The sequence below is a fragment of the Epithele typhae genome, assembly GCF_022376455.1.
Source record: "Epithele typhae strain CBS 203.58 chromosome Unknown BXZ73scaffold_38, whole genome shotgun sequence".
Taxonomy (NCBI): Eukaryota; Fungi; Basidiomycota; class Agaricomycetes; order Polyporales; family Epitheliaceae; genus Epithele; species Epithele typhae.
Window position 1 is genome coordinate 239,331 of NW_025954229.1, and position 13,093 is coordinate 252,423.

Genomic DNA, 13,093 nt, shown 5'->3' on the forward strand with positions numbered 1-13,093 from the left:
AGGTCAGCCATTGGCTGCTCAGTAGTCCTGACAGTTGATTCTTCCTTAGATTAGAGATGATACCTCTGGGTCGGCGACGCGGAAGCTATGCTCCGTCCCTGCACTCCCAGATGGGTTTCATTGAACGTTCAACGTTCGTAGAGTTCAACCTTTCCTCGTACGTATGCCTATGAGCTCGCCGTCTTGCCTGCTATGCCCTAGGACTGGACAATACATCTATTCATTTCCGCAACGTCGGCTTCGCAAGAACGTTCAATCTCAACCGCGCAATCGCCGGCTTCGCTACGCCTTCTTAAACTTCTAGGGGTTTGGTTGAAGCGCAAGGTCCACCACATGTGTGCCCCCTCACAAAAAAACGTAAAGGCTGCCCCGGTTTGCCATCGGAGCGCGGCGAGCGGGCTGCTTGGTGGCGTCGGCGGGCTTTGGTGGCTGCGCGCGCGCGTCCCATGCTAGTGGCACGAACCTTTTGGGTACGTGCGCTGTATCAACGCGGCGAAGCGATGTCCAGGTGGACCACTGCTGAGTTGGTTTGTTAGCTGCTGTTCAGGTCCTCATGCTGTCGCATGTCGCGCGCGGGACGAGGCCTCGCGTGCATGCCCCATGGCAACGCTCCATGCGCTGACTGACGGGAGGACGGCCGCTAACGCCGAGCTCGGCAGCGCTACCAGGCGCGATCCTCGTCAGCGCGCGCCGCACGGACTAGTACTGCCCAGCGAGGCTATATGGAGTGAGCGGCTGGGCGCACTGGTGGGGCTGCTACGTAGTGTGCGGTGTTAGCTGTTGTCGGTGAGTGACCATGCTGGACGCTTATCGCCGTGCGCGCCAAGCCTGCTCTCACGTCGGCTCACGACATGCGGCGCGAAGTGCGCACGCAAGCGTTCGCGCGACGTCGGAGCAGCGAAGGAGAGCACGCTCGAGACGGCAAGGCGTACGTGCGGACCGGCGGATTCGGCGGTGCGGCGAGCCAGAAGTTGCCGGCATGCGCGACGATGGATCTTCTTTGCGTGGGCTCGCTTCGCGTACCTGGCCTTGGACCGGACCTTCGAGCTCGTGGACGGACCTCGGACAGGTGCGGTGGACCTCCAACGCTGATCACATCGATTGGCAGATACCCTACCGGCCGTCGCGCTGCAGGACTGCACTCCGGGTGCGCGGCGACGTTTCCCCGAGATCTGGACGGTGCTGGCCTGGGCCCCAAGCGAGAGGAGGGCAGGGATCGGCAAGCGCGACGGTGACGTTGTCAGACAGGCACGTGAGATCTAATGTATTGCGCTTAGCAAAGTAGACCGCACACCCGAGGTCGCGCGGTGCGTCGTGTCTTGGCCCCGGGCTCCTCTTGCCTCTGCGCGCAGACTGACGGCGCACACAGATAACATCGCGAAGGTCGCTCGAAGACGCACCCTGGTGCGCTAGTTAGCTCTTGCACGCGCGTCAAACGCCCACTTTACCGCCGTTTGCCCATATGCGTCCTAGCTGTGTCCTCAAGCGAGCGGCTTGTCGAGCCTCGTGTGGTCGCAAAGACCTTGAGTCGTCTTCTTCACAGGCACACGGACGCTTGTGGCGAGGCGGCGCGTCGGAGTGCTGCGCATCTCGCATCGTCGTGCGTGCGGGGCATTCGGTCCTCTAGCCTGAAACATTCCGAACACGACGGGGTCGTGTACCGGACGACGAAGATTTCTCGTCCTCGTTGCCCTCCAAACCCGGGCTCCAATGTTCGCGACGCAGAGTTTGTGGTGCACGACGTACACACCCGCGCATGCAATGTGCCCTACCGGCGTCGTGGAGAGTATGCACCAAATAAGGGCTGTCGTGGGTAGAGAGGTGCTCATGCCAAGGCTCAAGGCTTCTGGTGAGCCCCAGTGCCGTACTATGCCCTTGAAGCCCGGTGCAGCTCATGGACCGTACTATCCTAGCCTCCAGGACTATCGATCAAGCGAGATGAACTCTCTCATTGTGGCTCAGACAGCCGCTCCCGCGCCACACACGTTGCGCATCACAGGATCGGGAGCCATCAGCGCACCCTCGCTCGCTGGATGATGCGCCACGCGTCGGGAGGGCTCGCTGTCGTCGTAGGTGTTCGCTGGGCCTCCGAAGTCCGAGCGAGAGGCCGCGCGAGGGCTCCCACTCGGACCTAACGGAGGCCGCCGTCCTGAATGATCACCGCAACGAGGGCGGGACAAAGACCGCTGGCTTAGCGTGGGTGCGCCGTGTTATCTAGGCTCCCACCGCTGCGTCGATGGTGGACCCACAAAGATCGCCCGTGGGCAACCTGCGCGAGTCGGCGGAAACGGACTGCTGCATCCTCTTCTGGTGCACCACCTCGGATCGATTCGATGGACAGCACATGGAGCGTGGCCGTTGTCGAAGTATGTGCTCCTTCCAGACTATTGTTCTCACTTGCTCATGTTCACCCTCGTGGGGCAGCTATGGCTTATCCGGGTATTATGGTCTTCGTAATCTCAGGACGTCATCAGGAGGGGCAGCCGGGATCAAAGAAGATAGTGCAGCTAGTGTGGCTCGCGTAGCACGGGGCCGGTGGTCCTGGAGCCATCCACGCCAGATGTTAGGACCCTGAGCTTGCGTGTCAGCACATGGTCTTTTCTGTGAACATGCGTTGGACGAGAGGTGAGCGATTACATACTCATAACATATGAAGCTGAAGAACGAGTGCGCCTATAGCTCCAACCTCTAAGCGAGCCACAATGTGTCTGTTCGTCCCGTGGACTTGGGATCAGGTTAGGGATCGCCGGTGGGCCGGTCCTACAGGCATCCTAGTAGTTGGCATGCGTAGATGGCCCACAGGGACGGCACGTATACGACTTTCTATACCAGCCATCAAACCGGAGTTGAAATGAGAACAAGGGACTACAGCCGATAAGTAAGAGGTCTTCCGAGCGCCTCGAGGCGTCCCGCTAATGTTGAATTGCCAGACCAGCAGATCCTTACGACCCGGCCGTTGGATCTGAGCCCGGCGCCCTTTCCGCGCCCCGATCTGACACACGATTGGTGAGTACACGAGCACACTGCACCAGCATACAAATAGCAGACGCATCTGGAGGGGAGGCGCACAGGTCGCGCACCTTTCTCCCCACCCGCTCACCCACCTGCGCACCTTCTCATTCCTCTTCTCCTTCCTCTTCTCCCTCGTCTGCTTCGCCATGAGCGTCGAGCAGCTCCGCCCCTTCCCCTCCCATTTCCGCCTCCGCGATCTCACTGCGATCTCGGGTGCCGCGTTCGAGTTCAAGCTCAACCCGCATCAGGAGGATGCCGCGCGCGCGACGAATGTTTGGTTCGATAGGTGCGGTCATACTGCGCCGCCCCCATCGGACGTGATGCGCATTACTCCGTGCTCACACGCGCCCACAGCCGGAAGGTCTACAACGGCCCGAAGAAGAGAAAATTCCTCTCGCACCGGTTCGACTCGTACGCTGGGATGAGCTTCCCGGACGCAGACGTCAACCACCTGGAGACCTGCATCGCGTTCTTCCTCTGGGCCTTTTCCGTAAGCGCGTCTCGTCGCATCTCGTTACCCGAGTCCCAGGCGCCGGTCCGCCCTTCGCGGGTTGCGACGTCCCATACGTACTGCGTGCTAACCGTGCTCGCAGTTCGACGACCTCTCCGACGAAGGCGCGCTCCAGTCCAAGCCCGACGCGGTCCAGGTCGGCGTGGATATCTCTATGGATGTCCTCCGGAACCCGGGCGGGCCCGTGCCGAAGTTCCCGTACGCGGCTATGTTACACGAGTGCGTCCTGGCCTGTTCCTGACCTCTCCCATGTACGTCTCGCTGACCTCCGACCGATTGCACGCAGCATCTGGAGGCGGTTTAGGTCGACGGCAAGCCCGAGCGCGTGCAACAGGTACGTACGACGTCGTTATGGTGTGAGCGCGGGCCCGGATATCGGTGACTCAACGATTCATTGACTTTACGTGCCGCACGCCAGGTTCTTCCGTGCAGTCGAGAGCTGGATGAACTCGCAGGTGGAGCAGGCCCGAAACCGGGCTACAGACGAGATCCCGGCGGTCGAGGACTTCATCGTCCTCCGGCGCCGCACGATCGGCGGGCCCATCGTTGAGGGTGCGTCGGCTCCGCGCGCTATTCTGATAATTCACCGGGCGCTCACTCCCACGGGCCGGCGCGTACAGCGATGGTCGAGTATTCGCTCGACCTCCAGATCCCGGAGTACGTATGGGACCATCCGATCCTGCAGGAAATGTCGAAGGCGGTCATCGACATCATGACGTGGCCCAACGTATGTCTTTTCTCTTCGCGACGTGGGTTTCGGAGCGTGCGCTGACCCCACCGCGCATCAGGATCTCTGCTCATTCAACGTCAGCGCGCTTTCTCGAGATGCGCGTGACGTGCGACGCTAACCGCCACCTCTCCCCCGACGTGCAGAAAGAGCAGGCCGACAGCGACTTCCAGAACCTCGTCTTCTGCGTCATGATCGAGCGCGACTGCGGCCTGCAGGAGGCGGTCGACGTCCTGACGGACATGTACGCGCAGCGCGTGGCGGACTACTTGCGCTACAAGGCGCAGCTGCCCTCGTTCGGGCCCACAGTCGACGCCGAGCTCGCGCGCTACAACACCGCGCTTGAGCAGTACACGCAGGGCACCGTCGTCTGGTACTATTACAGCCCCCGTAAGCCCGCGCTCTCCATTCAGTCGCAAGTAGCTCCGCGCGCTGACGTGTTCTGTCATCTCCTGCACTCCTTCCGCCTCCATGCATGCGTCGACTGCCCACGCTCGCGCGCACGTCGCGTCCGCGCGCGCAGGATACTTCCGCGGCCAGGACGTGTCGAACAAGCCCGAGATCGTCGTCCCCGTCTACGAGCGCTCGGTGCCCGCGCCCGACGCGCCCACCGACCCCGCCTCCCCCGCTCCCGCACCGACATCCGCACCCGCCCCGGTGTCGGCGCCCTCGTCGAAGGCCGGTCTTCTGTCGAGCGTCTCGAAGCCGACGGCGCTCCAGAGGGCGTTCCGCTTCTCGTTCTTCCCGCTCCGGGGGGTGCTTCCGATCCAGCTGCACTCGCGCGTGTCGCTCGCGCTCGTGTCGCTCGGCGCGTGCCTGGTCTGCGCGAGCGTGCTCGCGTTCCCGCGCGCGGGGCCGTTTTCGGTCGGAGCGATCGCGCTTTGACCGGGTTCTGTACATGTCCGACACCTCCCACCTCTCATCATCGAGTCGAGCCTCAATACCGGCTCACCGCCAGACGGTTCCTTCTGCGCTATCATCCCCGTGTACACATCCCCATCTCCATCCCTGTCCCGATATTCTCCAACCTCGCTTTCCATCGCACTGTTCCCCTCACCCTCAACTGCTCTCCAGATTCGCACTCGCCCTGCCGTCACATCATGCCCCACCTAGGCATCATGCGCTCGCGCTCTCTGTGTATGTTTGTATTGATCTTATGTTTGATTTCATCTTTTTCTCTCACGCTTCCGCTTGTTCGACGATCGTGCCCGTGGAGGGGAGCTGGGGTGTGCGTCAAGCAGAAGTACTTCCTGGGGAATGTGGCGAACAGGGTGCCGGCGTTATTTGTCATGAGAAACATTGCTACTTTCTGAGGTGGGTTGGGACATTCTGCCCTGTTGTAGTACTATACTCAACCTCTTTCGACCGTAGTGCGCGACGAAACGTTTCGCTCGCCGGGATCTCCGGTGGCAGAACTGCGGCGTGCACGTCTCCACACTCGTGGTCGACAAGCGTCCGTCGGATGGGTCGACTCACGACCTGCTTGAAACTATCGCGCGCTCTTGTCTACGAGGATTCCGCCGCGGCACCAATGCGGGTCTTCCGGGAGCGTATCCTTCGAGCGCCCCGGCGTCCCTATCGTCATCGGCCACGGTGCTGCGATAGCTCAACGTGTGGAGGTCCCGTCGCTCACGCGGCCGCAGGCGGTCGGGTCCTTGCCGCCCTGATCGATCTCTTCGACCTCCCGTGTCGCACTGCACTCTCACTCTTGTTTCGTCCCTTCAGACGAAACAAACACCAATCACGATTCCAATCACGTTCCACGATCCCCCACCTTTCGGTGACGCAACAACGGGAGAGGAAGCACACGTGAGTCTGCACAAATGCTACGAAGAGATCTCTCGTGTGTACTTACTCCAACCTCGTGAAGACTTCCGACAGAGAACACACACCCCAGCCTCTCCCACTCGGTATCGAGACACCTCAGCCCTTTGAAGGACCGCCCTCCTCATCCATCCCCGTCGCGGACGCGGTCTCGATTCCATCCCGATCGGACTCTACCGCGTCGAACGCCGCTCCCCTTGGGCACCATCCTCCCCTCAGCATGATCCCGGACGATCCTATCACATGTATTCCAGACGAGTTCCCCCCAGAGCGGCGTGACGCAGAGCTGTGGATTGAAGACGGGACGCTGGTGCTCGCCGTCGAAGACACCGCCTTCCGAGTGTACAAGGGACTCCTCAAGATCCATTCCCCCGTCTTCAAGGACATGCTGGCGCTCCCAACGTCCCTTCTTCCGGCCGGCGTAACTGTCGGGACGACCGTGGTCGATGGGGAGAAGTGTACTGTCGTCCGTCTTCCGGATTCGGCGCGAGAGTGGAGGTACGTGCTGCGGGTGCTGGTCGTGGGTGACGGACGGACTCTAAAGTGCGTCTTGAATCTCTCACGATCTGGAAGTGATTTGTTTCTGATGGTGGTTTCAGCTTCATCGCCAAGGAAGAAGAAGAGGAATCGGACGAACCGCCACCTCCGGATATGTACGACGACAGCCAAGACGGTTGGGACGTGCAAACAGAGGAGCTCTTGGCGTATATCCGTCTGGGACACAAATATAAGATTGAAGACGTGTATCGACGTAGCTTGAAAGCCTTGAAAGGGGTTCTGAAGCCGAGGTGGTCTTTCTCAGCTCGTCCGAGACTACTCCCTTCATACGCACTATGTGTCGTCAACATCGCGCGGCTCACAGGAGAACCGTCTCTTCTACCGTATGCCATGCTTCTATGTTCAAGAGGTGTTTCTCCCGCTTTCACGGGCTACATCGTACATAGCGATGGGAAAAAAGAGGATCTGAATGAGGAAGACGATACACGCTGCATACAGGCAACAAGAAAACTCGTACTGCTCACTCTCTCCGCCATCACCGAGGTTGTTCTTCCACCGATGACTTGCAAAGAAGGCCGAAAATGCCAGAAGATGATGGACACGCTCGCTCGTACCCTTCTTCCCACTGTCATGAACCCCATGTCCCCGGGCCCCATGGATCCCATGCTGTGGAGTGTCGTCAGATCTGAAGAGTTCCGGCTCGCACAGAAGATGTTGTGCGCTTCCTGCTGGGACCAGCTCTCATTCTTCCGGGTGAGGAAACAGCGCGAAGAGGTGTGGAATATGCTCCCCTCCCTATTCGATATCTCCTCCGATGAGGAATACAAGGCCAATCACTAAATCTCTGGCCTTGCGATCTGTGGGTGATCATTCTTCTACACATGCATGGGACGAAATAATGACTCCAGACTCTATGCCTTTGGAGTAGCGTTTGTATCGCCGTCCATGAAGAGCTTTCTGGCAGCTGACGCAAGCCTGCCCACTGCGAATATTCTGATTACGTAATACTTTCCCGTACGTTCGGATACGTTTGCTTGCACGCCCCCAGTTCCTCCTTCAAATCCACTATCCAGTCCACTATCCATGCTCTGTCCGTCCACGTGTCCACCCTCGTCCACCCTCATGCTTCCTACGTGCCTTCCCATCAATGAATTGTGTAATGGACATAGTTTTCAGCGGACTTCCGGCGTGCTGGGCCCTGGCGTGTAGTCCTGGACTTTTGAAACCGCAAAGCACGAGTGGGACGTCGACAGCACCCTTCGTGTACGTGGTTTGGTCATTGCCCGAAAGTGCTTTTGAATGTCTGCCAAGCATATACAGGCAGTCACGTACAGCAACACCCCGCCGCGCACCCTTGAAGTGGCTCGTTATGTACGGGAATGCACAAGAGGCAGCGAGGAAGGACTCAGATACTCACTAATGACCATCTGGCAACATCGCCAGGTCGAAGGCCGCGCTCTCGATCAACCCGCCCTTTAGCCGTCCTCTCTCCTGAGTCCCGACCTCGGCTCATATACCCAACACTCCTTCGAACCACCCCCAATACCCCCGCCCCGCCGTCAGCAGTGTGCATTCCCGCCGCTTCCGCGCCTCGTCTTCCGACTGTCTAGAGCCGTGCCTCCCCGCAAAGCCGTCAGTGGTGCCGCAATAGAAGGGCAGGGAGGGCGTGACAAGAGCGAGAGGACGTGAAGCGTGGTGACAGAGCGACTTGGGTGGAAGGCGTTGCGGCTGTGAGCGTACGGTCTGGAAGTTGGGCCGGAGGTGTGGTGGAGGGCGAATTCAGGGCAGCAGGGGATTGCTACGGAAACAAAGATGGTGCCGACAGGTTAGACGTACGCGAGTTTCCACAGCTCAGAAAATTTAAAAAAGCTGGGACGAGACAGACCTGGAGGCCTGAAGCTCAAGGAGACAAGTGGGTGAGGAGAGACACGCTTCGGGATTCGGAGCCCTTTATAGGCGAGACCAGGGACGTTGGCTGCTCAGGGAATCGGAGCTCTTTGAAGAGGCTGGGCTGACAAGGGGGGAGACCGAGTCCGTGGTGCGGATGAGAGGTGGAAGAAAGCCGGCCGACGAGGTCGAGGGGCAAGAGACGAGACGCCGTTCTCGACCTCCACGCGGACGTCCGCGAGACACCTGTTCACAGCCTCAACGACCGCAAACACAGGTGATGGCCGCGTCTCTCTCCTTCCCCCCACTCCTTCCCGGTAGACTCAGGCTGCTCAGCGGACCCGCGCGCCAGTACCCGTCCCGGCCATGGTTTCCGCCTCTCTCCTCTCGCTGAACGACGACGTTCTGTTCGAGATCTTCTCCCTCCTGGATCGCAACGAGGCACTCGCGATGTCGTGCACCTCCAAACGCGCCTATCGACTCGCCATCTCCCACGTCTTTACCAGATTGCGCTGGAGCAGAGCCATGCACGGGTCGACTGTGCCCGATCCAGGCGATCCCTCCGAGGCCCGTGCCCTGTGGGACTACATGCGCGCACCAGAGCCGCTCTCTCAGGTCCCTCGCGTCCGACATGTCCACCACTTCGCCACGGTGTCCAATCAACAAGCCGACGCACCGCTCCTGCTCGAACTCCTCAGCCACGCCTCCAATCTCCGCACCATCGAGCTCTGGAACTTTCATCATTTCGTCGACGAAGACACGGAAGGGCTCACCCGGGCCATCCGCGCGATGCCCTACCTCAAGCAAGCGTGTTTAGTATTCATCGCCTCTGAGATGATTTCTATTCTGCCAGCGATGTTTTCGAGCTCGAACATTGCCTCATTAATGCTCGAGTTCGCTGACTCCGAAAACAAACCGGATCTCACTCTCGAGCTTTCAGCATTCATATCCGTCCTTGTCTCCATCCCGAGCGTGGAAACTCTTACCCTCATCTTCGACTGTGTCTCCGTGCTATCGAACACCATCGGATTACCCGACGCGAACCTACCCTCGATCCGCCACTTCTCCCTCGTGGGCACCTCAGCGGTGGCCGCGAGTGTTGTGCCACGGTGCTCCAATCTCCGCACCTTGTCTCTATGGCTGTATGACGAGCAAATGTTCTCTTTTGGGGCGGATGACCGGTGGCCAGCCGAACTCAAGGAGCTCAGCATCGAATCACAAATTATCATCACTGAAGATACCGCCCGACGCATGGGACGCGTCAACTATTTATCGGTAGGGGACGCCTGGTCACCACTATGTAGCCCGGGGGTCCTCGACTTCCTCCCGCTGCTCAAAGCCACTCGGCCCTTCGCTCTCAAGCTGCAGACGGACCCTGTTCTGGCCGAACCGGAGCACGTATGGAGATCCTTGTGCAGCGCGGTGCCTCATCTACGCTCCCTCGAGATCATAGTCGACAGCTGCCAGGTGCGCGACTACGTGGTACGTCCGCCCGTCCTTCACTTCCGCGCCCTTGCTCCACGCCAACCCTCCGACCAGGACTCGCTGCTGCCCGCGCTGCAAGCCCCGTCGCTCCTCCACCTCACCCTCCACTTCCCGCCCGCCCGGCACACATGGTCGGCCGAGAACATGGCCGAGGTCGACACCCGGCGCGCGACCGAGGTCCGCCGCGTCGAGGCGCTCCTCCCGCTCCCCCCGCGTCTCGTCGCCGCCGCCCCGTCGCTCCGCCTCCTCGCGCTGCGCGCCTGCCTCCCCGGGTCGTGCAACTTCGACAGCCCGCAGGCGCGCGCGGAGCGCGTGCCGGGCCTGGGCGCCGAGTTCGCGGCGGAGCTCGCGCGCGAGGACGAGGTCGAGCGGCGGTGGGGCCCGACGAGCGAGCGCGTGCGCCCGGCGCTGCGGAGGCTGCGGGAGCTCCGGGCGGAGGTCCCGCGCGACGACCGGTGGTGGTGGGTCGAGGGCGAGGGTGCGGCGCGGGGGCCGGTGGAGATCTGGCGGGAGGACGGGGAGCGGGCGCGCGCGCTGATCGAACGCGCGGACTTTGACGCTGCGAGGAGCCTTGACGGTGAGCATTGGTCGCGCGCGACGGGGCTGTCGTGCACGCAGGGGCTGATCGGTTTTGCTTTGCAGGATTCTACTCCGCGAAGTGCCGGTATGAGCGGTAGCGTGCATGGTCGAGGCTGCACATCTCCACAATACATAAGTGGAGACGCGCGTGGGGGGAATTGCAGAGAGATGTGGACGGGGTATGTGCCTCAAGGTCTGCTCCGGTGCGCCGCCGCGCGACGTGTGATCGCGCACATCGTGCGCGCGGTCTTTCATCACGACTTGGAGAAGAAATGTGAGCGCTACCAGACAACTATATCGTTTCCTTCCTGATCCCGGCCCAGGCATAGATTACACTCGCGCACCTTCATACAACGCGTCCGCCGTCTATGCACCCTTCTCCGGACTTCGGCCACACCCCGCGCCCCGCGCGTCCCGCGGAACGCTCATGTTGACCAGTGCGATCTCCGGCCGGGACGACTTCCACAACTTCCTCCCGCTTCTCGCAGCCCTCCGACTCGCTGGCCACAAACCCCACACGTGTCCAAACATAACCGGTCCAGGGCGTGTCTCGGATACCCTTTCACCCCCCGCGGTTCGTCTCTGGTCTCTCGAGATCGTGGTGGGTGCGAAGTGCGTGAATACGGGGTCCGTCCGCTCCTCGTCTCGAAGTTCGCCGCCGCTCTGTCCCACCTTCTCCGACGCCAGGAAACCCCGCTCGCCGCACCCGGGTCGACGTCCGAGCCCTTCGTATCTCTCGAGCTCTAGACTTCCCCCCCTCTGGCCCCGCGCCACCACGCGTCAAGCATCGCCAACGTGGACTACTGGCGGCGGACGCCGGGGCCCGCGGCGTCGAGGCCCTCCGCTCGTTCCGGACGCTCCAGTCCGTCGAGGCCGTCTCATCGATCCGCGTCGTTGCGCTCTCTGCGTGTATTACCGCCCGGATCGGCCGCCTTCGACACCAGCGCCCGCAGTGGAGATCTGCCCCCGAGCCTGTGATGGGCAAGCGTTGAGCGGTGGCTGTGGGGACAGACGGTTCCGAGCGAGTTCGTCAGCCCTACGCTGCGGCGGCTGGGGCAGCTCAGGAAGGATGTTCCGCGCGACGAGTGGCAGTGGCGTGAGCCGGGCACGGCGACACTCGCGACGCCGAGCGTTGGAGACGGTGCGAAGGGTCTCACAATTGGACTAGATGCAATTGACTAGTTCATCGAAGATGACGACAACGGAGGCCGAGAGCGGGGCGTATATGAGGCGAACGGAGCTGTGGAATATGGTATTACGGGATTAGATACGGTGACAACAAATCAGTGACGAAGAGTAGGTGAGAAGAATTCGATGTATATGTCTCGGTATAATCTGAGAAGATGGGGTGCGTCTAAGTACACCGAGACAAAGCCGCTAGAGACATTCAGGTCCTGTGATATTCAAGTTAGCAAGCCGTGGTCCAGGTTGCAGTCGGCGTAACCCTCACTTACCACAGCATGCTCACAGTGCGCGCCCCTCACAGGGTTCACGTACCCAGCAACTCCCTCGTACGAGTATCCCAAAGCTCCGACCGCGTTGTCCTTCTCCGCCGCGTTCGTCGTGTAGAAGTGGTCCGACGCCGACGCGAGAACATCCTGTACAGCGGCACGCTCCCGCACTGCGCGCTCGGGTAGACGTACGCGGCGACGCCCTCGTCGCGTACCCGAGCGCGGCCGCGCGTCGTCGCGCTCCTGCGCGTTCGTCGTGTAGAAGTGGTCCGTGCCGCCCGCGCTGTAGAGGCGGTAGAGCGGGACGGCGCCGGCGACCCCCGGCGCGGGAAAGACTTGGGCGGCGGTCCCCTCGTCGGCGTACCCGAGGGAGGCAACGGCGTTGGCGCGCTCCTGCGCGTTGGTGGTGTAGAAGTGGTCCGTGGCGGAGGGGCTGTATGCGCGGAGGAGCGGCACGGTGCTGTCGCAGCACTGGGCGGGCGGAAGGAGTGGTCTGGAGGGGACACGATGAGACGCGGTGTCAGTAGGAGCAGTTGGAGAGGGGCGAGAAATGCGATACACTCACGACTGGTGGAGCAGTGGTGGAATGCGTGGACGAGGGAATCGAGCTGCTTGAATGCGTGGACGGTTGGATGGTACTAGTGTAGGTGTGGTACGTGGAAGAGGGAAGCGTGCTGTTGCAGTACGCGGAAGACGGGGCTTCACTGCTCGAGTACGGGTACGAGGGGAGTGCGCGCACAGAAAGAGCGAGAGCCGACAGGACAAGAGCGACGAAAGAAGACTTCATGATGAGTGAGACGGAGGGGACTGAGGACCGTGGTGTGGTTGATTGCTGAGTGATCTCTGCGACTTGGTGAACCTTTTAAGATGCGGAGAGACGGGGAAACGAGCGTACCATCTTCTGCGTCTCTGAACGAAACCATTGCAGTGACTGCTAGAAACGTGTCGGGCAGTGGCAAGAAGAACAGACGCGAGCATAAAGCTTCGACTCTAGCGAGACTGCAAGAATGACTGCTGAGCATTATTGAACTGACATAACGAACCACACCGCAACCACACCGGGACGTGGGTTCCAGGCAGAGGTCCCAGGATGGAACGACGAGGCATCCCTTGGTCCAA

General features: G+C 60.9%; 4 protein-coding genes across 4 annotated transcripts; 3 read left to right on the forward strand and 1 right to left on the reverse strand.

The window, feature by feature from the left end:
- Nucleotides 1-3,158: 3,158 nt before the first annotated feature.
- Nucleotides 3,159-5,135, forward strand: BXZ73DRAFT_91088 (terpenoid synthase; the record flags this gene model as incomplete). The annotated part of the gene is made up of 9 exons (XM_048025856.1): nt 3,159-3,298; nt 3,367-3,502; nt 3,606-3,742; nt 3,810-3,857; nt 3,942-4,075; nt 4,144-4,250; nt 4,312-4,329; nt 4,397-4,640; nt 4,774-5,135. The coding sequence occupies 9 exons, from the start codon at nt 3,159-3,161 to the stop codon at nt 5,133-5,135; spliced, it is 1,326 nt and encodes a 441-aa protein (XP_047876056.1).
- A 1,159-nt stretch (nt 5,136-6,294) lies between these two features.
- Nucleotides 6,295-7,412, forward strand: BXZ73DRAFT_49945 (uncharacterized protein; the record flags this gene model as incomplete). The annotated part of the gene is made up of 2 exons (XM_048020346.1): nt 6,295-6,666; nt 6,771-7,412. 2 exons carry the CDS (start codon nt 6,295-6,297, stop codon nt 7,410-7,412), a joined length of 1,014 nt encoding a protein of 337 aa, XP_047876057.1.
- Nucleotides 7,413-8,825: 1,413 nt separating this feature from the next.
- On the forward strand, nt 8,826-10,621 carry BXZ73DRAFT_103200 (uncharacterized protein; the record flags this gene model as incomplete). The annotated part of the gene is made up of 3 exons (XM_048015502.1): nt 8,826-9,941; nt 9,999-10,521; nt 10,587-10,621. 3 exons carry the CDS (start codon nt 8,826-8,828, stop codon nt 10,619-10,621), a joined length of 1,674 nt encoding a protein of 557 aa, XP_047876058.1.
- Nucleotides 10,622-11,701: 1,080 nt separating this feature from the next.
- Nucleotides 11,702-12,761, reverse strand: BXZ73DRAFT_91089 (uncharacterized protein; the record flags this gene model as incomplete). Its single annotated transcript, XM_048025857.1, has 3 exons — nt 11,702-11,763; nt 11,992-12,467; nt 12,697-12,761. 3 exons carry the CDS (start codon nt 12,759-12,761, stop codon nt 11,702-11,704), a joined length of 603 nt encoding a protein of 200 aa, XP_047876059.1.
- Nucleotides 12,762-13,093: the final 332 nt, after the last annotated feature.